Source organism: Siphateles boraxobius, unplaced genomic scaffold, assembly GCF_051911475.1.
Source record: "Siphateles boraxobius isolate OS27281-9 unplaced genomic scaffold, OSU_SipBor_1 9, whole genome shotgun sequence".
Lineage (NCBI taxonomy): Eukaryota > Metazoa > Chordata > Actinopteri > Cypriniformes > Leuciscidae > Siphateles > Siphateles boraxobius.
In genome coordinates, this window is record NW_027509219.1 from 13,746,501 (window position 1) to 13,770,099 (window position 23,599).

Sequence of the window (23,599 nt, forward strand, 5' to 3'; positions counted from 1 at the left end):
CCGGTAACCCGTTCAGGGCCCCGAGGTTTCAACGTCCCCATACAATCCTCCGAGGAGGGTCGTAGGAACTAAGTTATTTAGAGGTAGGCAAGATCTGAGGACTGTCGTCATCTCTAATAAAGCTAAGACAGGAAGTCCTGTCGTAAAAACGAGGCTATCAGGCTTCTGAGGGCTCCTCCGGGGCAGGGACAGTTTTGAGATATCGTTTCTCCTCGGCACCCTCTGGGGTGCGACTCTCTGAGGAGGGTAGCAGCGCTGCCAGTTCGGTTGTTCCCTGCCGGTTCGCCATTCAGGGCACCGAGGTGTCAGCGTCCCCATACGATCCTCCGAGGAGGTTCGTAGAACGGTCAGTTCGGTTGTTCCCTGCCGGTTCGCTGCTTCAAGGCACCGTAGTGACTGTTCAACCAAATCCAGAGGCCAGACTTGAGAGACTGGTTCCCCTAGTAGAATTTCTGGCAGCGTGGAAACTACTGCCACATATTTCTCGGTGGGTCCTGTACACTATAGAAAAGGTTGCGTCCTACTCTAGACCTGCGTCAATTAAACAGCAGGTTTCAGAATCTTAAGTTCAAAGTATGCTTACGCTCTATATGATTGTGTCACAGACTCAGTCCGAGGACTGGTTTGTCACAATAGACTTAAAGGACGCTTACTTATCTATCCATCCTCATCACAGGAGATTCCTGATGTTTGCTTTCAGGGGCGAATCATACCAGTATCGGGTTCTTCCTTTCGGCCTAGGTTATCACCCCACACCTTTTACAATATGCGTGGATAAAGCTCTGGCTCCTCTGAGATTCCAGGGCATTCGCGTATTAAATTATATCGACGATTGGTTGATTTTAGCTCAGTCCGAGCTTTTGGCAGTTCAACATCGAGATGTCGTTCTGTCCCACATAAGGGGGTTGGGGTTGTGGCTCAACACCAAAAAGAGTGTACTCCTCCCAGCTCAGAGGACCACTTTTCTAGGTGTATTATGGGGTTCGACAACAATGCAAGCACGTCTGTCTCCTGCACGTATTTCTGCGATTCTCACAGCCGTAAGGTATGTAAAACTAGGTCAGTCACTCACTGCAAAACAGACTCTGAGAGTGTTGGGGCTCATGTTAGTTGCGTCCAACGTAGTTACTTTTGGCCTTCTGTACATGAGACCCCTGCAGTGGTAGCTCGGGACCAAAGGGTTTTCTCCGAGGGGAAATCCGTTTTCGCATGATCAAGGTCACGCGGCTATCCCTTCGTGCCTCGGTCATGTGGAAGAAACCTTGGTTCCTCGCCCAGGGCCCAGTGCTGGGGGCTTCTTGTCGACGCATCACGCTATCGACAGATGCTTCCCTCACAGGATGGGGGCAGTAATGAGTGGACACTCGGTGAAAGGTCTTTGGTTGGGGCTCATGGCAGTTGCGTCCAACGTAGTTACTTTTGGCCTTCTGTACATAAGACCCCTGCTATAGTGCCTCAGGACCAAGGGGTTTTCTCCGAGGGGAATTCCGTTTTCGCATGATCAAGGTCACGCGGCTATGCCTTCGTGCCTCAGTCATGTGGAAGAATCTTGGTTCCTCGCCCAGGCCCAGTGTTGGGGGCTTCTTGTCGACGCATAATGCTATCGATGGATGCTTCCCTCACAAGTCGGGGGCAATCATGAGTGGTTGCTCGGTGAAGGGTCCGGACAACACACTGATGGTCTCGTTTATCAGAGTAGATATCCTGTTGAGGCAGGGGCTGTGGCTCGGGGAATGGAGACTTCACCCCGAGGGGGTGGAGCTTCTTAGGGAGAACTTCGGTCAAACTACAAGTCGACCTTTCGCATCGCTTGTACAATGCATTCTCCTTGTGGTTTTGCCTCACGCATCCAGCTCCGCTTGGACTGGATGTGATGTAATAGGTGTGGTTGCCTCTACACCTATACGCTTTTCCCGATATCTTTGCTCCTGGGCAAAGATATCGGGAGTTGTGGATACTGTGGGCTCAGCTTCTGAGGAGACCCAGCTCATAGATTCAGGTCTCTCGACCGAGGTCGTGGAGACCATACTCCAGTCTAGAGCTCCCTCTACGCGAAGACTAAATATGCTGTTCTCTGCCTGGTGCAGAGAACGCCTTCTGAATCTTGTTTCTGCCCCGTTGGTACAGTACTTGATATCTGTATGAATGTATCTTTGCTGGGTTATCTCTGAGGAGAGATCCTTAATTTCGTCTTCTCCGTGGTACATGAGGCTGAGGCCTGCACGTACTTGGATTTGCACCTGCTATGGTGATAGTATTTCTTCACCCCAGGTCGGGTTGTATATCTAGGTCCCTACTAAATGTGTGGGTCATGTGTGCAGCAGGCCTTCTGTCCTCCACCCCCCAGATCAGGAAAAACTTAATCTGTTACGCCCTGTCCGGGCTTTGGATGCGTATGTCCACAGAGCTGCTCAGTGGTGTATATCAGAACAATTATTTGTCTGCTTCGGGTCACCTTAGATAGGTTGCCTGGCATCTAAACAGTTGATGAGCAAGGCTATCTCACTTGTTTATGAAGCGGCCGGACAGCCTTCACCTATGGCTGTTCAGGCCCATTCTACAGGAGTATGGCTGCCTCTAGGCTTTAATTTCGGGTGTTCCCCTTCAGGACATTTGTGATGCGGCAGGCTGGTCCTCACCACATACATTGTCAGATTTTATGACTTACACCTCTCCACTCCTGGGGCTAGGTTGCTTGCTTCTTAGTGTGCGCAAGGACTTCACACAGAACGGGCATTTGTCTTTATGGCGTAGTGGGTATGGGGTTCCCACCGCAGCTCGAGTTCCCTTGAAAGGGAACGTCTCAGGTTACTTATGTAACCATGGTTCCCTGAGATGGAACAAGACGCTGCGTTTTCCTGCCATACTTCCTGCATGCCCTGATCGACATGCTTCAGGTTTTTTTCAGAAGCTGTCGCGGTCTGTTTTCAGGTGTGCTTTATAGCTTCCTGGTCTATGACGTCACCCGCATATGACGTCTCGCTCTTCCATTGGACTGATTATACACGTGCTTCACGACGCAATCACGCAGAGCGTTCCCACCGCGTCTCAACGCAGCGTCTCGTTCCCTCTCAGGGAACCAGGGTTACATACGTAACCTGAGACGTTTTTAAATATTTTAACAGCAGCTGTAGCATTCAGGTTTAAAAATGAGCAAAAAAACTATTTCTAAATTACTGCATGCTCATATAAGTACCATATCCTGAATTACTTATCAACAAGCTGAATATAATTCTGAATTGAATGCAAATGCTGAAAGCTAAGAGGTGAGTGAAGCTAGAAGGGACAGACATTACAGGTGGAACACTTTAATAACAAAAGAGGAAAGACTTACGGAGACAGGTGTTTTCCACAAAGTCCTGTAGAAACTTCTCACACTCCTCTTCCTGATTCCCACTGCCTTTGCAGGAACACCAGGGGGAGATGGTGAAGTTTGAGTGACCTGAGTCCATGTAGTTCGGAGTCATGTCTGTACCTATAGGGAGAACACATCAAACAAAATATGTCATTCTAGTAACTAATAATATCACATTGAATTAGGAAATGAACACAGGCATCAACATTACTTAATTTTGAGAGGTAACATTTCAAACAATTTCTTTATCTTTTTGTTATTTATCGTCTTGATCAATGACAAATATATATCAAATATTTGTTCAGTTTAGTTTATTATATTTGATTTTGATGTGCACAATGTTTTCTAAAGATTTAATATTAATATTAATAATTGAATAATTAACACTAGAACTACCAAGGCGGTCATTTTGACCGTTTTTGAACTGTACAGTGTAATAACTTTGTTAAAATAAAATCCATGTGGCTGTATGACTCTGACTTTCCCTAAATGTGTGTATATTTTATTCTGACACTGTTATTTTATTAAAATCAGAAAACACAAAACAGTTCTGAGTATTTCTACCTAGAATGGCCATGGCGGTCATTTCGACCGCACACATTAGATATCATAAAAAGTCCGCTACATTTCCCGCCTCTTTAATGAGTGTCCCCGTTAGCAACGATTTGTCTTTTTTTGTTCATGCTATTCCGACGCTAATAAATATTATACATTTGAGCTAACAAAATGTCATCAAAAAGAACAATGACAGCCACAGAGGTTTTGACGATGCTTAGAATGCTTGACAATGAGGAGTCTGATGGAGGAGCAGATACGGAAGGCGATGTCTCTTGGTCCCTGGACAGTTCATCCAGTGCTGAGAGTGATTCAGATAATGAATTCATTCCCCGTCGAAAAAAGAGCCGGCTGGACATCTCCGATCCTGGAACTGACCTTGTTCCATTGGATAATATTCCAGGTATATTTCTCTTCGCTATCTTTTTATACTTTGCGAGGCAGACTAGCTCAATCATCGTTGTAACGTAACTTCAAAGTAAAGTTATCCATCTCTAACTACCTAATGTAGGCTATAACTTTACCGATCGGATCGGTTATCATATTAATTTTCCCCTCACACACCCACCACTGTTACCAACACAAACACGGAACTTTCTTGATGACCGATCCAGTCATTCACATTTTTACGTCAGGCACACACCTCCACCGGCACACACACCTTTTCATTATTATTATTCTATTGCTATTATTATTTGTCAGGCTATTAGAAATCATATGGGCTAATTAGTCCTATCAAGATTATAATTTCATGAACTAAAAAATAATTATTTTTTAAATAATTAGTCTGTTCTGTTCTTTTTTTTTTTGGCAATAGTGCAAAATCCTGATCAATCAAATGTGCCTTCTGTGCCAAGACAACGCAGTCCGCCACGAGATGACGAGCCTGGCCCAATAAACCCACTTTCAGCCGAAAGGCGTGAAACGGCGAAAGACGGCACAGTGTGGACCTATGTAAAGTTGGGTGAAGACAGAGGAAGGCGACAATGCCAAAATGTAATAACAGAAGCGGTAGGCCCCACAGCGCACGCCAAGCGCAATATTGAAGATGCCCTTACAATGGCCCTAATGTTCGTTTTTTCTTAACCTGTTTTTGTGTACTGTATTGTAGTGTTGTCAAAAATATCGATATTTCGATAAATATCGATACTGAAATATCTGAACGGTACCAATACTAATTTCCCGAAGTATCGATACACCAATACTAGCCGAGCAGTCACTTTCACTTCTCTCCAAAGGCGCGTTGACAAACACCACACGTGACGCACTCGTCTCATTCGCTCTGGTTAAATAGCAAAAGTGAATGGAAAGATGAGTGCGGCGTCCCCGCGACCGGCTTTGGTTGATTGATAAAGAACACCGAGAGCGGGCATGTCGGAGTCGGAGAATGGCGTGGACAGGACACGCGCTACACACCGTGAGCGGGCATGTCGGAGAATAGCGCGGACACGCGCTTCACACTGCGAGCGGGCTGCGGGCACCCAAAAGATTGTTTGACTATCAATATCCCTCTCATCACTCATTTTGTAAAATTATTTTATAGATGAAAACATTTAAGGAATTGGCTCCAGGGGTACCATTTAGCAAGCATATGCTCAGCATCAGGGGTGTTTGTTTTTTGGACAGACCTGCACCACTGCTAAAAACATCCTAACACTGTAACTCTTCTCATTTTAACTTTTCTGAAACATTAACCAAGATGGCCTAGTATTGTTGTTGATATGAGTCTGTGTTTCGTTTTTTCACTGTAATTCTTAAAGTTAACATAATCTGACTGAGGAATCGTAGACAAGTAAATATTGTAACTGTGGTCAGATGTAAATTAACTTGTGTCTGTTTAACTTTATTCAAAAATTATTATTTAATTCTGCAATTTGCCTTCATTAGCGATTATCATCAATTTGATTACACATATACTAATTAAACTAAACTGAGCTAGACAATGGCATCTCTGAATTCAATAATGAAATGCCTTTAACTGAAAATTGAATGTTTAACCTTATTATTATACATTACTGACACTCTATCCTCCAATTTGATACAGTTAAGTGCTTCGACACAATCTGTATTATTAAAAGCAATATATAAATAAAGGTAACTTGACTAGATGCTGATCCAGTGAGCATTGTTTCCGCGTGTGATGCACACACGTTTGCGTTTAAATCTGTTCATCAAATTAAGTTAATGTATTAACCAGCATTTATGACCGATGACCAATGCATTTGTTACAGTATATTTTAATCTTTGATAACAGTAGGTAATAAAAACACAACGGATCATGTTAGCTCTGGTCCAATGAAAAAATATTAACAGATAGAACTCAGGACATTTTTGTTCATGTAAAATATACCTCATTGTCATGTTCTAGACTTGTAATATTTAGCTTTAAATAAAAAAAAGACCCCCTTAATATTGTGGCAGTTTTTTCTCTGTGGTATCGAAAATGGTATCGAATATCGATATTTTTCAAGGTATCGTATCGAAGTTAGAAATTCTAGTATCGTGACAACACTACTGTATTGTGCTGCATACTGTCCATGAAAGTTTTTTACAGTGTATTCAAATGTAGGTACTGTTTTTGTTATTGTATATATGTTATAAGTTATTGTATCATAAGATTTGTTTTTATTGTACAAAGAAAATAAGAAAATATTTATCAATTAGGCTGTAAAATAAATGTTCACATTCATTTGAATTTAAATGTTGTGTCCTGATCTTTATTATTACCTATCGTAACATTGTAAGTCCATTTATTTTTAGATTTTGTATTCATTATTGAACTTATTTTCAAACAGGGCTGTACTAAACAGCTTTGACGTTTCCTAACTTTTTTCATGTCTATTCATGTGGTAAGTGCGGTGAAAAAAACATTTTTTGATGCAAAACTTTCCTCACATAGAGAGGCAGCACGTGTCGGGACAATCTTTCTTTCGTGTTTGTTTTAAGCGGTTTTAATGGCGATGACGTCATAACATGACGACAGGAATTAAATGTTTCATCGGAAAACTTAAAGAGAAGGTTCAAATGTAGTTGTGGCATGACGAAAATGACGTTTAGTACGGCAATATGAACGTCAAAGTATGAGCAATGGTCGTTCTAGTAGTTATGGAATTCCGGTAGTTCTAGTGTTAATCAATTAATATTAATCATTAATATAGAATATTAGAAATATTTAAAGTTATACAATGTTTGATAAAATATTAATAGTGCTTTTAACCCTCATGTTCTCTTGAGATTACATTTTTTATTATATTATGCTATAAATTAAAGTTCAAAAGTTTGATGTCGGTATGATTTTTTATTTGTTTTGAAGTCTTTTATACTCTCAAAGGCTGCATTTATTTGATAAAAAAAATACTATAAATCTGCAATATTCTGAGATATTATTAAAATTTTAAACAACTTCTATTTCTACTTTAATCTTTTTTTAAATGCAATGACTTCAATACAAAGCTGAATTTTCGGCATAATTACTCCAGTCTTCAGTGTCACATGATTCTTCAGAAATTCCGATTCAATGCTCAATAAACATTTCTTATTATTATAAATGTTGAAAATAGTTACTTAATGTTTTTGTGGAAACCTTGATGATTTCTTTTTTAAGATTCTTTGAAGAAAAGAGATTTGAACAGCATTTATTTGAAATAGAAATTATTTGTATCAATGTAAAAGTCTTTACTGTCACTTTTGATTCATTTAATGCATCCTTTCTGAATAAAATTATTAATTATTAAGGTATTCATTTCTTTAAAAATAGCACTGACCCCAAACGCTTGAAAAGTAGTGTATATGTAAAAATAATAATAGCAATTTTAAAATCAACAATTTTATATTAATTGTAATGTGCGTTTCTACCTATTTCACTCAGTTTTATTTTTAGGTATGTTCTTTTCAGAAAAGCTATCCGGAAAAGTTATGTTGATTTTGTTTGGTGTCAATTTGACCACAGCAAAAAACAAAAATAGCCTATGAAAATTCAATGCATTTACTTCTGTTGTACATCTATATATCAAAAAGAATTATGAAAAACATTCTTTAGCTCACCGATGAGTCTGGTGTAAGACGCAAGGCAGGCCTGGTAGTCATCGTTCAGACAGCTGCTGATGGAGTGAGGGGTCATCTGACAGTTTGTGTGGAAATCAGCCAGTCGTGACCTTGACAGAAAAAAACAACAGCATCAAGCCAACATGAAAATACATGGAAAAACGAAATGCAGTCAGTCTATAGTTTTGCCTAGGGGTGAAAAATTGGGGAAAGTTTGTGCATGGGTGTTTATGCCTGAAGAGGCCATCTGCAATACACAAAGGACAGAGTTTGAGTCTGTGCATGTTCAGAGGCATCTTCAGCTTTACACATCAATGCTTTTTCTTCAAGATAAGGGGAAACCATGACCATCTCTCTTTCTTTTGCTGTCTTTCATTCTTTCTCTCTCTTGTCCATTAGTTAGTCATCGTTGCTGAATGTGACCACAGCATGTTTGTGGTTCAGAGGCATCCTGGGGGTCAGGCAGCAGACAGGACATCCTCTCTGGAGCATAAGAGCTTCCACAAACACTTGAAATGTCTTCTTATAGTCATCTCCCTCTATATCTCAGCCTTTCATTCTCTTTCTGTGTAAGCAATTTGTTGTTGCAGAGAATTTTAAACATTGTCGGACAAACTTACAGGAAATCTGGGAGCAGTGGCCGAACAAGTGAACAGACACATTCGCTGTTTCTCAACAACAACAAACATCACCAGTCCAACCACACACATAGTCCTCTGTCCTTTTCATTTATAGTCATTTCTTTGCTGTTTGGTTGGCTATATTATTCTGAACAGTCTGTGACAGAACTGTACATGATCTCGTTAGTAGTTGGTTCCAGTACACATTTTCATAGACACTAATGTATACATTAATAACATTGACAGCAACTAAAACATTTTATGAATGATCAAATGTTTATGAATCATCAGGGTCATATAATATATAATTTAGAATATAGAATGCTCACCAAGGCTGCATTTTTAAAATGAAAATGATTGTTTTTATTTATTCAAAATGTTATTTATTTATGTGATGGCATTAGCAAATCTGTTACTACATCCATCAGTGTCAGGAATTCTAATATGTTAATTCGGTGCTGAAGAAAGATTTATTATTATCAATGTTGAACATAGTTGTGGTTATTAATATTTTTGTGAAAACTGTTAACCCAGTGCCCCCCCCCCCCCCCTTTTTTTAGTTACATCATCTTTACTGTAACCTTGGATACATTGAATGTGTCCTTGCTAAATAAAAGTATGACAAAATCCAATCCAATCCAATCATGAACATACTTTATTAAATATAAATATGTGGAGTGTGATTTTTGGACCATTGGGGATTTACAGGAGACTAAACAAGTGGTCAGTAAAATTATATTAAGGTAGCTACATAGAACAACTTGTTCTCAAACAACCCTACTATTAAACATGATTACAAAAGTTGTCAGACTTCATTATTCATTATTGTATTTTGCAGACATTAGTCTTAAAATCTTTTCCTTTAAAATCCACTTGGCAAACACGGTTGTTCAAGTGCCCTTTAGTGCACTCTAAAGTTTGAGTCAGACAGAAAGTACAGTTAGAAGTGGGTCTCTGTGGAATGTAGGAGCCTACTAGATACCGTCCCAGCAGCATCCAGAGTGTATTTAATTCATACACCCTCCCTTCTTTGTAAATGCACCTTTAATTAGACCCTGCTGTGATTTACATGTTTAATTACATCTGTTCTCACTGCTGGAATCAAATGGAGCGGTGCAAAAAATACTGATATACCAGTTGGGTTCCCAACGTGATATTAATACTTCAAAGAATAGGACCTGGAAGTCATAAAACCTCACAAAACTTTCCAAGCCCCCAGTTCTTACTTTCTTAACTATTGCACAATATGACAAACAGGCAAGATGTTTTATATTCTGTAATACATTTACCGTGTTTTTTTGTTTGTTTGTTTTTTTCCAAAGCAAAACCAACAGTGTCCAATGGAATAAATACTTGACAAACGTTTGGCAAAAGCTACATTTATTCCAAAGCATTTACAGTACTTATAAATAATGTAAAAGCTCCTATCATACAAAAGTTATTGTATGGGTTTCTGTGAAAAATCAAGTATTACTCTTTGCCCTGAGTAAATACAAAACAAAAACATTGCTACAGACTGTTATGAATTAACCTGCAAGTTGAAACTCATTGCTCAGCAGTGGCGTTAAGTGAAATGTCTCAAATGCCGAGGCAAAGTTCCCTCTCAGTGTTTGTTTCATCTTCAGTCCGATGTAAATTAATTTATAGTTACATTTGATATATAACACAGTTTACTGGAAAATGGCACATGTAATATTAATTACCTTACATTAGGGACTACATCACGCAATCAATATTATAATATTTATAATATTAATATATTTATAAATATTTATAATAACATTCTTTTTTTAATTAAACCACATCAAAGTTTAATCAAGTTGAAAATAATAATAGTTAAAATAATACAGAAAACGTCTCGGTTACGTATGTAATCCTCATTCCCTGAGTAGGGAACGGAGACGTTACGTAGACGGATCGCCTGAGCTCAGTCTTGGCTCCTCAGCGAAGAAACATATCTGCATGTTGCCGGCGTCCTCCTTTTATACCCACGAGGTGGGGAGGAGATACGCTATGCAAATTCCGCAGACCCATGGCATTTCTTTGCCATTGGCTCGTTTTGTAATACTCGATAGGCTTTCTAAGCGAAACCCCATTTGTCGTCATCCGACGTAACGTCTCCGTTGTACAGCGGAAAGTGGCAGGCAGACGTAACGTCTCCGTTCCCTACCCAGGGAACGAGGGTTACATACGTAACCGAGACGTTCCCTTTCGTTGTCACTCCGAGTTACGTCGGATGACTACGAATTGGGTTACCAGTCTAATCACGCCACCTTCTCGGCTGTCTTCCAGTTCCCTGCGTAAATCTGAGATCCTTGTTGTGAGACTGGCACAGACGAAGGACTCCTATTTAGCACAGGAATACCAAGGTACACTGGAGAGCATATCCCAAGCTTAGAGGAAATATGCAATTATTGCCAACCTAGAGGGGGGGACTTAGAGAATACACATATGACCCAGAGGGATGCATATGGAGAACACTGGGGTGTCCAGCCGCAGGTGGAATATTTCAACCTCAGGGGTGGCAAGGTGGCTTGCCAAGGGAAAGAAACATGCTCAGAGAGGCTTACAGTGGAGATACACATGTGGGGGTCGCTCAGAGGAGGGACCATGCACACGGGAGGCACCTAGCCGACGCGCAGGCAATAGACACTGGCGCCGACGTCAGGAGTGCTGGAGGAGCTCAGGGCTTTCGGAGACGCTCACCTGAGGAGAATATCGCACGTATCCAGTCCGTGGAGTGGAATGGCGAGCAAGCGAAGACACCTGAGCGGGTCCAGTACTAGCTGGTTGAAGCGAGTACATGAGAGGACACTGGCTCCACTCGGAGATTGTAGAATCTGGCGAATGTGTTAGCTGTCGCCCAGCCTGCAGCTCTGCAGATGTCTGTTAGCGAGGCGCCATGCACTAGAGCCCAAGAGGACGCCACACTCCGGGTGGGGTGGGCAGTCACACCAAGGGGGCACGGTCGACCATGCTGCTGGTATGCCAAAGCAATGGCGTCCACTAACCAGTGAGACAGCCTTTGCTTGGAGAGGGCCTTTCCCTTCAGCTTCCCACCAAAACAGACAAGAGCTGGACTGAGGTCCTGAAACACTGCATCCTGTCTACATAGGCGCGGAGAGCGCATACTGGACAGAACAGTGCCAAGGCTGGGTCTGCCTCCTCCAGGGGAAGCACTTGCAGGTTCACTACCTGGTCCCGGAAGGAAGTGGTAGGAAGCTTGGGCACATATCCGAGCCGGGGTCTCAGGAACACGTGAGAGTAAGCCGGTCCCAATTCCAGGCACGCTTCGTCAACGGAGAATGCGTGCAGGTCCCCTACCCTCTTGAAGGAGACCAATGCAACCAGGAGCGCTGTCTTCATAGACAGGAACTTAAGCTCCACTGATTGCAAAGGCTCAAAGGGAGCACTCTGCAGGGCAGTTAGAACCACTGAGAGGTCCCAAGAGGGAACGAGAGGAGGGCGAGGAGGATTCAGTCTCCTCGGTCCTCTCAGGAACCTGAGGATCAGGTCGTGCTTCCCGACAGACTTACCTTCGACCGGGTCATGGTGTGCGGCAATAGCGGCAACATAGACTTTCAGGTTGGAGGGAGACAGTCTTCGCTCCAACCCATCTTGAAGGAAGGAAGCACGACACTAATCGAACATCTCCGGGGGTCTTCTCGGTGAGAAGAGCACCAGTTGACGAAGAGTTTCCACTTCAACGCATAGACGTGTCTAGTGGAACGACGCTCAAGCGGAAGTGATGGTAGCCGCCACCGCTGGCGGTAGGATACTCAAACCTGCCTCGTCCCGTCCAGCAGCCACACATGGAGGTTCCAAAGATCGGGACGAGGATGCCATAGGGTGCCCCGTCCCTGAGAAAGGAGGTCCTTCCTCAGGGGAATTGGCCAAGGAGGTGCTGTCGCGAGGAGTTCTAGTTCGGAGAACCAGGTCTGGGCGGGCCAGTACGGCGCGACCAGAATGACCTGCTCCTCATCCTCCCTGACTTTGCGCAGGGTCTGCGCAAGAAGGCTCACTGGGGGAAACGCATATTTGCGGCCCCGCGGCCAGCTGTGCGCCAGTGCATCCGTGCCAAGCGTGCCCTCGGTCAGGGAATAAAACAGGGCGCAATGGGTCGAGTTGTGAGAGGCAAACAGATCTATCTGTGCGTCCCCGAACTGGTCCCAAGTCAGCTGAACCGACTGGGGATGGAGTCGCCAATCTCCCGGGAGGGGCTGAAGCCATGAGAGCTCGTCGGCTGCACAGTTCAGGGCTCCGGAGATATAAATGGCATGAAGCGACCTCAGATGCTTCTGACTCCATATGAGGAGGTGGCGGGCGAGTTGCGACATACGGCGGGAGCGCAGACCACCTTGATGGTTGATGTACGCTACAGTGGCGGTATTGTCTGAACGTACTAGTACGTGTTGGTTCTTGAGCACGGCCCGGAAGCGGCGCAAAGCAAGACGCACAGCCAGCAACTCGAGGCAATTGACATGCCAGAGGCGTCGGGGTCCTGTCCAGGAGCCCGCGGCAGCACGTCCATTGCACATGGCACCCCAGCCCGTGGAGGAGGATTCTGTCGTTACAACAACATGCCGCAAGGGCTCGTTCCAGGTGCACTCCGGTCCGTAGAAAACTGAAGTTTGACCACGGGGTGAAGGTCTGACGGCAGGTCGAAGTAACTGTTACTCGGAGGGTGCCGTGTTGCCATGCCCACCTCGGGATTCGGTCGCGAAGCCAAAGCTGAAGCGGTCTCGTAGGAAGCAATCCGAGCGGCGTTGTTGCGGCTGCAGATGCCATATGCCCCAAGAGCCTCTGAAAAAGTTTCAGTGGAACCGCACTCTTGCCCTTGAACTGTCTCAGGCAAGTCAGCAGTGACTGCGCGCGCTCGCTCGTAAGCTGCGCGGACATGGCGACCGAGTCGATATCCATACCAAGAAAAGAAATCCTCTGCACGGGGCAAAGTTTGCTCTTTTTGCTCCCAGTTGACCCAAAGGCCCAGATGAGCTAGGTGCTGGAGCACTAGGTCCCTGTGTTCGCAAACCTGGTCTCGAGAGTGAGCTAGGATCAGCCAGTCGTCGATATAGTTCAGGATGCGAACCCAGTGTTCCCGAATGGGAACAAGGGCTGCCTCGACGACCTTCGTGAAGACGCGAGGAGACAGGGCTAGCCCGAAAGGGAGAACCGCCTACTGGTATGCCTGCCCCTCAAAAGCAAACTGTAGGAACGGTCTGTGTCGAGGGAGAATGGAGACATTGAAATAGTAGGCGTCCTTCAGGTCGATTGCTGCAAACCAATCCTGGGGCCACACACATTCGAAAATGCGTTTGGCAGTGAGCATCTTGAACGGCAGCCTGTGAAGGGAACGGTTCAGCACGCGCAGGTCCAGGATTGGCCGTAACCCACCGGTTTTCTTTGGGACAATGAAGTACGGTCTGTAGAAGCCGGTCCTCATCTTGGCCGGAGGGACGGTCTCCCGCCAGCAGGGAAGCTCTAGCCAGGCTCCCAAGAACTGTACCAGCGGGGTCATACGAACCACAGACTTCCCACCGGTGGTGCAGCAGGGCGGAATGACTGGCCCAGACGTGGACGGCATAGCGGCCTGGTGTGGGGGCACAGTCATTAACCGCGCCCTGACAGAGGAGACCAGGGAAGGATGAACGTTCCACGGGGGTCTGCTCTGCCAGGTGGCTGGCGACAGAGACGGATGAGAGCGGCACGGTCCGGGGACGTCGCGCACTGTCAACCGGCTCTGGGACAGAGGAGGACGAGGGGTGCACGGCTTGGGGGCGGCGCACCGTTTCGTCTGAGAACTCTGTGTGCTCAGGGATGAACATGTCACTTCTTGCTTTAACCACATTAGGGTGCTGCCCACCCGGGGGTGAGCAGCAGGGAGTGGAAAACAAAGGATTCTCCCCCGGCCTTCCACCGGGGGAAGGAGTGGTCCTGCTACCAGCTCCTGAGAAGTGACCATCATCCCTGAGCAGCCCGTCTCAAAGGCGTCGCTTGGCCTGGCGTTTAGCGGGTGCGGGGCAGGAGAGGGCTGTGGCATCCCCCTGCGACCTCCAGAGCCAGCCCGGGTGAACGGGCGGGGTGGAAGCCGCGGGAGGGCGCCTTCGGCGGTGGGCAGACTAAGGGATCCGAGCAGACGGCGGGGCCGTCAGGGCAGAATATGCCTCAGTCTGCTCATGGGCGGTTGAGAACTGTTGTACAGCCCTGAACCGCACCGCCGAAGGGCTGACCTGGGATATGAGGGTGTCGGGCAGACGGGACCGCCGGACATCCTGCACATCGGACAGGTTAAGCCACAGGCTTGAATGGTGTACATCACCTGACCCAGGGAGCGTGCGGCTACTTTCGTTGCTCGGGGAGCAAGGTCAATGAAGAGCCCTGGGTCAGTCCTGCCCTCCTGCATGTCCATGAACACCTGGGCCAGGAAGACCAACAGAATGGCCATGACATGCAGTGAGGCGGCTGCCTGTCCTGGGCGCTATAGGATTTCGCCACAAGTGTAGACGAAAAACTACAGACGGGCCCGCGGGCGTCACGTGATCGTTCACGGGTTGCGTCAATGAAGAGGGGGGCGTGGGCCACGGACGGATAGTCGTCGCCATGTTCCACACCAACACCCTCAGGTCACCCTGGCCACCAGCCGAAGTAGCACCTCACGTGGAGAGTGTTAGATCTGGTTGTGGATGAGGGGACTCTCTCTCAAACGAGATCATTGAGTCTCGACCGTAATGACGCGATGGTCACGTTCCCGCGGGGAGAACGTGAGTCATCCACAAACGCTGCTGATCAAGCCCAAGCACGCAGAGCAGAGAATGTGCCCATCAAAATCGGAAATGAGTCAACCACCACCAGAAATGCATGGGCGAGCCGTCTTTAAAAAGAGAAAAGACATGCGAGCTCTTTTGTGAAAAAAAAAAAAAAAAAACTCTTAAAGTGTTGAAGCTAAGCAGGGAGCGTGAACTCGCCGGGAGATTGCCGTCACACCAACACCAGAGAATCTCGCTCGTCTGTAAGAAGCTGACAGTTCAGAGATGGCTTGTGGAGTGAAGAATTAACTTGGGTCCGAAGCGAAAACATATCTGCATGTTGCCGGCGTCCTCCTTTTATACCCACGAGGTGGGGCGGAGATACGCTATGCAAATTCCGCAGACCCATGGCATTTCTTTGCCATTGGCTCGTTTTGTAATACTCGATAGGCTTTCTAAGCGAAACCCCATTCGTCGTCATCCGACGTAACTCGGAGTGACAACGAAAGGGAAGAAGAATATTCAATGCATTTTTTTTATTTATCAATAGTTGTTCTTTGGAAATTATTTTTATAAATTAGAATAAATATTACTATCTTCTTCTTCTTCTTCTTCTTCTTCTTCTTCTTCTTCTTCGTCTTCTTCTTCTGATTATTTATTATTATTATTACAGAGTGGTTGCTAAAAAACAAATGATTCGCAGATCATTTTGTGGTGATATTTTTTTTTATTCTGATGATGATGTCTGAGTGGGAGAGTTTTTTTTTATTATTATTCCATCCATTTTGACCAGTGTGACCCATTCATGCAGTTTTGATGTAGCGAATTCATAATCAACTCGGCTTTATCACATTCACAAAGTAATTAGCCAGTCCCAGAAATGTGGAGGCACTCTCTTCTCTCATGTGATTTTTTCCTTTTATTTCTAAATTAGAAAGCAATGAGTTTAAGGGAGGAAAAAAGACATAGCCTCCTCCTTAAACAGTGTTATCTTAAAATAAATGAGTGGTTTATACATTATTTGATCTTTTATTTTGTATTGTTGATTGCTTTTCTGCCATAGTCTCTTGGAAATAAAACATTCCTGTTCTTCAGCTATATCCTCTTGGACGCACATGATCAAAGTGACAATTGATGGAAAACCCATGTGTTCAGGAATTGAAATTGCTTAGACTCAATCAATAGTAGTATCTCTTATTCCTTCACGTACAGCTACAACTTTATACCAGGACGAAAGACTCTGAAACTGAGCCTCCTTCCCTTTCTACTGCATTAACCAGCTAATGAAGCAAATAATGCTTGTCTTATTTGTTCCATGTCTTATTTGTTCACTCACTCTTAGGGTATTAGTTGTAATTTCCTAGCACATTGCACTCTTCCTTTTTGTTTCATTGTAATGATTTTTCACCCCCAACCCCCCCAACCCCCTGAAACGTAACTGAAATGTATCTTATTAGCAGAGGAGATGCAATAACCTACTAAACAGTTGTTTTTGGCAGAGAGAAGAGAGTGAGACAAGATAGACCGAGACTTTAGCGTCAGGTTATGCCTTTCAGGTAAGGGCAATATAACTACTATAATTTACTGTTCACTTGAAGTTTAGAAAAGGCTTTCTTGGATTGTTTGGGTAGAAAGTGCTCTGGCATCAAGATAAAGCACATTTCACTTCTCGCCAGGACTCCTCTATTATACCTGAGCAGACCACTCACTGCTCAAATTACAGCCTGTCTGCCTCCGAAGGGCTAGAAAGGTCCTTTAAGATTCTCTATTCTCAGAGAGAACCCCAAAATGAGCAATGCAAACAGTTTTTCATGTACACACACAAAAAAACATTGGACTGAGATTAATTAAAACATATATATATATATATATATATATATATATATATATATATATATATATATATATATATATATATATATATACTAACGCTTAAAAGTCAGTGTGTGTGGTAATGAATCTCAGTCCAATGGTCTTCAGGCCTGTGGAGAATTCATATCTTTTAAACAATGCTTCTCGTTGCTATGGACGGCCCTTTGTCAGGAACATTCAAATAAGCGTTGCCACTGCCCATGACTCAGAGAAAGCAGTTCCTTTTCAGTCGCTCACGTTCGACGCAACGTCAACGTGACGACGTAATTGGGATAACTTGGGATAACTATCAACTTCGAGTGTTTACAGAACGAGCCAATGAACGTTGGCGTGCGTGAGAAGCGGCACGCGCCCCGCAGCGGGGGTAAAAACAGGAAGCGGGCACATGCACTCATTGTCTTTCGCTTTGGAGCCAAGCTTTCGTTTCGACTCTGAGTTTCTGCAGACTGCGGCAACGTTGAAGAATGCTTCAGAGAAAAAACTCTGTTCCATTGCTGGTGTGACGACGCGATAAATGGTGGCCGCAAGCATTACAGCTCACAACTGCTGTTTTCACAGCATTGCTTGTGTGTGTGTGTTTGTGTGTGTGTGTGTGTGTGTGTGTGTGTGTGTGTGTTTGTGTGTGTGTGTGTGTGTTGGTTTCGGTGGGCGTTCCTCTTTGATTGTGTACCCCGATTACACCAAGGCTATCCCTGGGTGCTTCAGCACTGAGAGAGTTATTTTTTCTTTTCTTTTTGTTTCTTTTCAACTAAAAGAGTAACACAAGCTTGACCCTGCGTCCTTTTCAGGATGTCATTCCGCTTGTGCGCTTCTGTGTGCGGTCGTTCCCTGGCGCCAGCAAACGGCCACAACTGTTGCATTTACATTTACATTTATTCATTTAGTAGACGCTTTTATCCAAAGCGACTTACAAATGAGAACAATAGAAGCAGTTAAACTAACAGTAGGACAACAATACGTAAGTGCTACAACCCCTCTCAGTTTAATTTTAGTGCAGTTTTTTTTTTTTATAGAATAGAAGAGAAGAGAAAGTGTTAGTACTACTGAATCAAGTGCTGCCGAAAAAGATACGTCTTCAGCAGTTTCTTGAAAGTGGCTACTGTCTCAGAAGCTCTGGTTGAGTTAGGCAGATCATTCCACCAACAGGGAACATTCATGGTAAAGGTCCGAGAAAGAGATTTTGTGCCTCTTTGAGATGGTACCACAAGACGACATTCACTAGCAGAGCGCAAGTTTCTGGATGGCACATACGTCTGAAGTAATGAGTTTAGGTAGGAGGGAGCAGTGCCAGTGGTTGTTCTGTAGGCAAACGTCAGTGCCTTGAATTTAATGCGAGTGGCAACTGGCAACCAGTGCAATTTTGTGAGGAGATGAGTGACGTGTGCTCTCTTTGGCTCATTAAAGACTACTCTGGCTGCAGCATTCTGGATCAATTGTAGAGGTTTGACAGAGCAAGCTGGAAGACCAGCCAGGAGAGCATTACAATAGTCAGTCTGGATAAAACAAGTGCTTGGACAAGGAGTTGTGTTGCCTCTCGTGTTTGGGCATTCAGCACGCTGAGGCAGCTTTTTTGAATAGTTCTTGTTACAATTGCGGGAATATGACTATGACAGCGCTGAGATCAAACTTGCTTACCTCAAGGGAGGTGCAGTCCCCTCGCCTATACCCCGATCTAGTGTCTATTCTGGACCTCAGAATAGAGGCTTGCGTGGAACCCTCCACCATATCCCGAACCTTCCTGGTTGGACGATTGGTTTCTCGGGGCGGGCCGTGCTGGTTCTCAGCGTCCCGCCCCGGTGCCATTCTTTCCGGAAGTGGATGAGTAGCTAACTAGGACGTGGACGGCGCCGTTTAGTGCCAGAAGCCGTCCTAGTATCTCCTCCCTCCTCACCACCCTCGATGGCGGAGTGGCTAAGGGATATGTGGATGCAACGTTGGGATGCAATTGTGTCCAGCGTCCACTTCCTACATGCTGGGCAATCCACGTCCAATGCATGTGAATTTTCGTCCAGTCTCATGGCGAAGGCTTACAGAGCCTCCACCAGGCCCAGGCGCTCATGGACATGAACAAGGGTGGTTCTGAACTCAGAGCTCTTCCGGGAGCTCCGTGTGACAACTGACCTTGCTCTCCGAGCGACGAAAGAAACGGCATGTTCAGTCGGTCAGGCGATGTCCACCTTGGTGGTCCAGGAGCACCACCTTTGGCTCAACCTGGCGGACATGAGGGACACCGATAAATATCGGTTCCTGGATGCTCCTCTCTCCCAGGTTGGGTTATTCGGCGACGCGGTCGAGAGCTTCGCCTAACAGTTCTCGGCCACCCAGAAGCAGATGGAGGCCGTCCGACACATCCTACTCTGGCGGACCGCTGCTGCTCCCATCCGTCCGCCGGCCACATACCCTCCGTCCGCTCGTCGCTGAGGTCGACCTCGTGCGGTGTCCTCCACTCCCACGAAGCCTCAGCAGCAGCAGCCACCATCCAAGCCTCAGCGTGGATCAGGCCGCAGGAAGTCGACCATGCCCATCCAGGCCTCTGCCAAACCAGGAGGCAAACAGAGGTGGATCAGGTTGCTCTTCAGGAGATGGTGAAAGCACCGCTCCTTCCGGTGGGCCAGGCGGATAATCTTTTGTTTCCTTTTCTTTCTGTTCCGCCACTGACCCACAGGCCAGTGGTACCCCTCAGATACAGAACAGCGGCACCACTGAAACTGTTTCAGAGGCTCATGGGGCATATGGTATCTGCAGCCGCGGTAATGCCGCTCGGATTGCTTCATATGAGGCCACTCCAACACTGACTACACAATCGAGTCCAAATGAACCCGCACTGTCGCCAAACACTCAGCTTGTGGTCGGACCCTTCGTTCCTGCGGGCAGGTGTCCCCTAGAACAAGTGTCCAGGCACTCTGTGGTCACCACGGTTGCCTCTGCCACTGGCTGGGGGCGGGGGCACGTACAACGGGCATGCAGCTTCAGGTCTGTGAAGGGGGCCTCAACTGCATTGGCACATCAACTGCCTCGAGTTGTTAGCAGTACATCTTGCGCTGGGCTGCTTCAAAACACTGCTACTAGGCAAGCATGTACTCGTCCGTACGGACAGCACTGCGACCGTTGCGTACATCAAACGTCAGGGTGGTCTACGCTCCCGCCGCATGTCACAATTCACCCGCCATCTCTTCCTTTGGCGTCAGAAGCATCTGAGGTCGCTTAGTGCCATTTATATCCCGGCCTGCTCAACTAAGCAGCCGACAAGCTCCATCCCAAGGTGGTCCAGCTGATTTTTAGGTGCTTCGGGACTGCACAGGTAGATCTGTTTGCCACCCTGGAAATGTCTCACTACCAGTTGTTCTATTCCCTGACCGAGGGGACCTTCAGCATGGATGCCCTGGCACACAGCTGGCCCCCGGACCTACGCAAGTAAGCGTTTCCCCCAGTGAGCCTTCTTGCACAGACCTGGTGCACAGTCAGGGAGGACAAGGAGCAGGTCTTGTTATTTGCACCGTATTGGCCCAACCGGACCTGGTTCCCGGAACTAGTGCTCCTCGCGACAGCCCTTCCCTGGCCCATTCCTCTGAGAGAGGACCTGCTCTCTTAGAGACGGGCACCCTATGGCACCCGCGTCCAGACCTCTGCAAACTCCATGTCTGGTCCCTGGAAGGGAGCAGGAGGTTCTAGGTGACATACCTCCACTGATAGTTGACACCACTTCCACTAGAGCCCCCTCTACGACGCGCCTCTATGCATTGAAGTGGAACCTGTTCATTGAATGGTGTTTTTCTCTCACGAGGAGAACTTGCTCGATCAGAGCCGTGCTTTCCTTCCTGCAAGATGGGTTGGAGCGAAGGCTGTCTCCCTCCACCCTTAAAGGGTATGTTGCCGCCATCGCCGCACATCACGATGCAGTCGAGGGTAAGTCGCTGGGAAAGCACGGTCTGATTGTCAGGTTCCTTGTTGAGGTGTTGAGACGGTTCCTGTGTGCTCGCTTCAACCAGCCGATAACACAGAAGTTCCCGCTCTAATCTCGGCTTGCTGCGCCACTCCCCTCCACATGGAGGGGGGAGTTCCTCCGCACCCCTTTGGCAGTCGGACATTGCGGAGCATCCAACGCCAGGCCTGGGTTCCATATGTGGTGATCCCTTCGGCGATCCCACATGCGTATTCTTCCACGATCAGCTCCCTGCGGTGAGCCCGTGTCTTTCCCTTGGCAGAGTCCGCTCTGCCGTCACTGTCTGGTGTAGCCTCCCCCTTCTCAGGCTGGAGCCACCCCAGTGACATTCCGTATGTTGCACTGCCCCTCCGGACAGTCCATATGTGTATTCTCCACATGTTACCTCCCTTAGGGCAGGATGTGGTTCTGTAGCATCCTTCTCCCCTGGAAAGGCACGCTTTCCCAGTGTAATCCAAAGAGTTCCACTGTGTGGGGTATAACGGAGCAGCAGTTTGAACTCCCTCTACGCAGGCCTTCCGCCCTAGGCAGTTGGGGGTCTGAGAGTAGATGTGGCAGCAACCGTGGCGTTTTCGATGGGATCCCAATCACGTCGTCACGTCGATGTTACGTCGAACGTGAGGGACTGTAAGGGAATGTCTCGGTTACTAATGTAACCCTCGTTCTCTGAAGGAGGGAACGGGAGATGTAACGTCCCGTCGTCACAGTTGCTGATCGCTGTGCGGCCGTCACAATCACGGCTCCTCAGTGGAAAACAATGAGTGTGTGCGCCCGCTTCCTGTTTATACCCGCACTGGGGGGCGGGGCCTGTGATGCTTCTCACGCACGCTTACGTTCATTGGCTCGTACTGTAGACACTCGAAGTTGATAGGGCTCCCTGAAGTGATCCCAATTACGTCGTCATGTCAAGATTACATCTCCCATTTTCACTGTATTTGCTACTGCTGGGCTCAGTAATTAGGAAACATGCCATATATTTTCATTGTTACGCTGATGATAATCAGATGTACATGCCGGTAAAAAAGAATGGCACTATCAGTTCGCTAATAGAGTGTCTCAATGATGTTAAAGCCTGGATGGCTTTTAATATTTTAAGTTTTAATGCTAATAAACCGGAAGTGATGATCTTTGGTGGTACTAATGGGACTCGTTCCGTTGAGTTAGGTGCTTTGGCCCAATATAATAAACCAGTTATCACTAACCTAGGGGTTAAAATCGATGCTGATCTTAACTTTGACAGCCAGATCAGAGCAGTAGTCAAAACGGGCTTTTTTCAGCTGAGGAATTTGGCCAAATTAAAGCCTTTCTTAGAAAGACGTCAATTTGAGACAGTAATCCATGCCTTTATTACTAGTCGGCTGGATTAATGTAATGCACTATTTGTGGGGGTTAGTGGGTCTTCTTTAGCTCGTCTTCAAATGGTGCAAAACGCAGCAGCACGTCTCTTGACAGGAGTACGTAAAAACACATTACACCCGTCTTAGCATCACTTCACCGGCTGCCTGTACAGTACAGGATCAATTTTAAAATTCTTTTATTTGTTTTTAAATCATTAAATGGTCTTGCCCCGTCTTATATCTCTGAGTTATTACATCTTCACACACCCACTCGTTCTCTTAGGTCAGCTGATAAACTGCTCCTACATGTACCCAAAACGAAATGTAAACTTAGAGGGGGCCGTGCTTTTGCAGTGGCAGCTCCAAAATTGTGGAATGACCTGCCTCAGTCGGTAAAACAGGCCACTTCAAATCACGCATTTTAAATATCTTTTAAAAACGTATCTATTTTCTTTGGCCTTTAACACCAGGAGTTGACATTTTGCTTTTATGGTTTAGCAATTTTATGGTTTGTTTTATACGTTTTGTTTATAAGTTATTTTACTTTGTATTTTATGCTGTATGAGTTGTATTGTTTTTGTATATTTGTTTATTCTTGTGTACAGCACTTTGGTCTACCTTGGTCATTGTAAAGTGCTTTATAAATAAAGTTTGATTGATTGATTGATTGATTCCCTCCTTATGGGAAAGAGGGTTACATTAGTAACCAAGACATTAGACTAGCTATGAAACAAGTTCACAAACAGTCTTTTCCATCACACAATATTGTTATTTCCGTGGTAAAAATATTCAAATTATCACAGAAGTACTGGGATAAAAGTTTATACAGGTAGTACGGATATAACACTGATGCCTTGATGTAACGATTGGTGCTTGCAATAATGATTGTATCGACAAACAAACAAACAAAAAAAGGGTTATTGTGCAGCTCTAGTTAGCACTGAACCAAAGACAGGCAGTTAGCATTTATCTTAGGATTCGTAGGGCCCTATCTTGCAACCAGCTCGATTGACTTTGTACACTGACGTACGTATCATTCCTATTTTGCACCCGACGCACAGCAGACTTTTCCCTCCACAGACGCACATCGGTAAATTAGGGAATGAACTTGCGCTCCCGGGGGGCAG

The 23,599-nt window shown here is 45.8% G+C and overlaps 1 protein-coding gene across 3 annotated transcripts in view; it reads right to left on the reverse strand.

Moving 5' to 3' along the window:
• gfra2a (GDNF family receptor alpha 2a) overlaps window positions 1-23,599 on the reverse strand; it is a 134,583-nt gene that overhangs the window by 23,283 nt on the left and 87,701 nt on the right. For all 3 annotated transcript variants that reach the window (XM_077224514.1, XM_077224513.1, XM_077224515.1), the window contains exons 5-6: window positions 7,955-8,064; window positions 3,335-3,475 (exon numbers count right to left, since the gene is read on the reverse strand). In XM_077224514.1, the coding sequence (XP_077080629.1) occupies window positions 3,335-3,475; window positions 7,955-8,064 (251 nt within the window). The remainder of the gene's footprint in view (window positions 1-3,334; window positions 3,476-7,954; window positions 8,065-23,599) is intronic.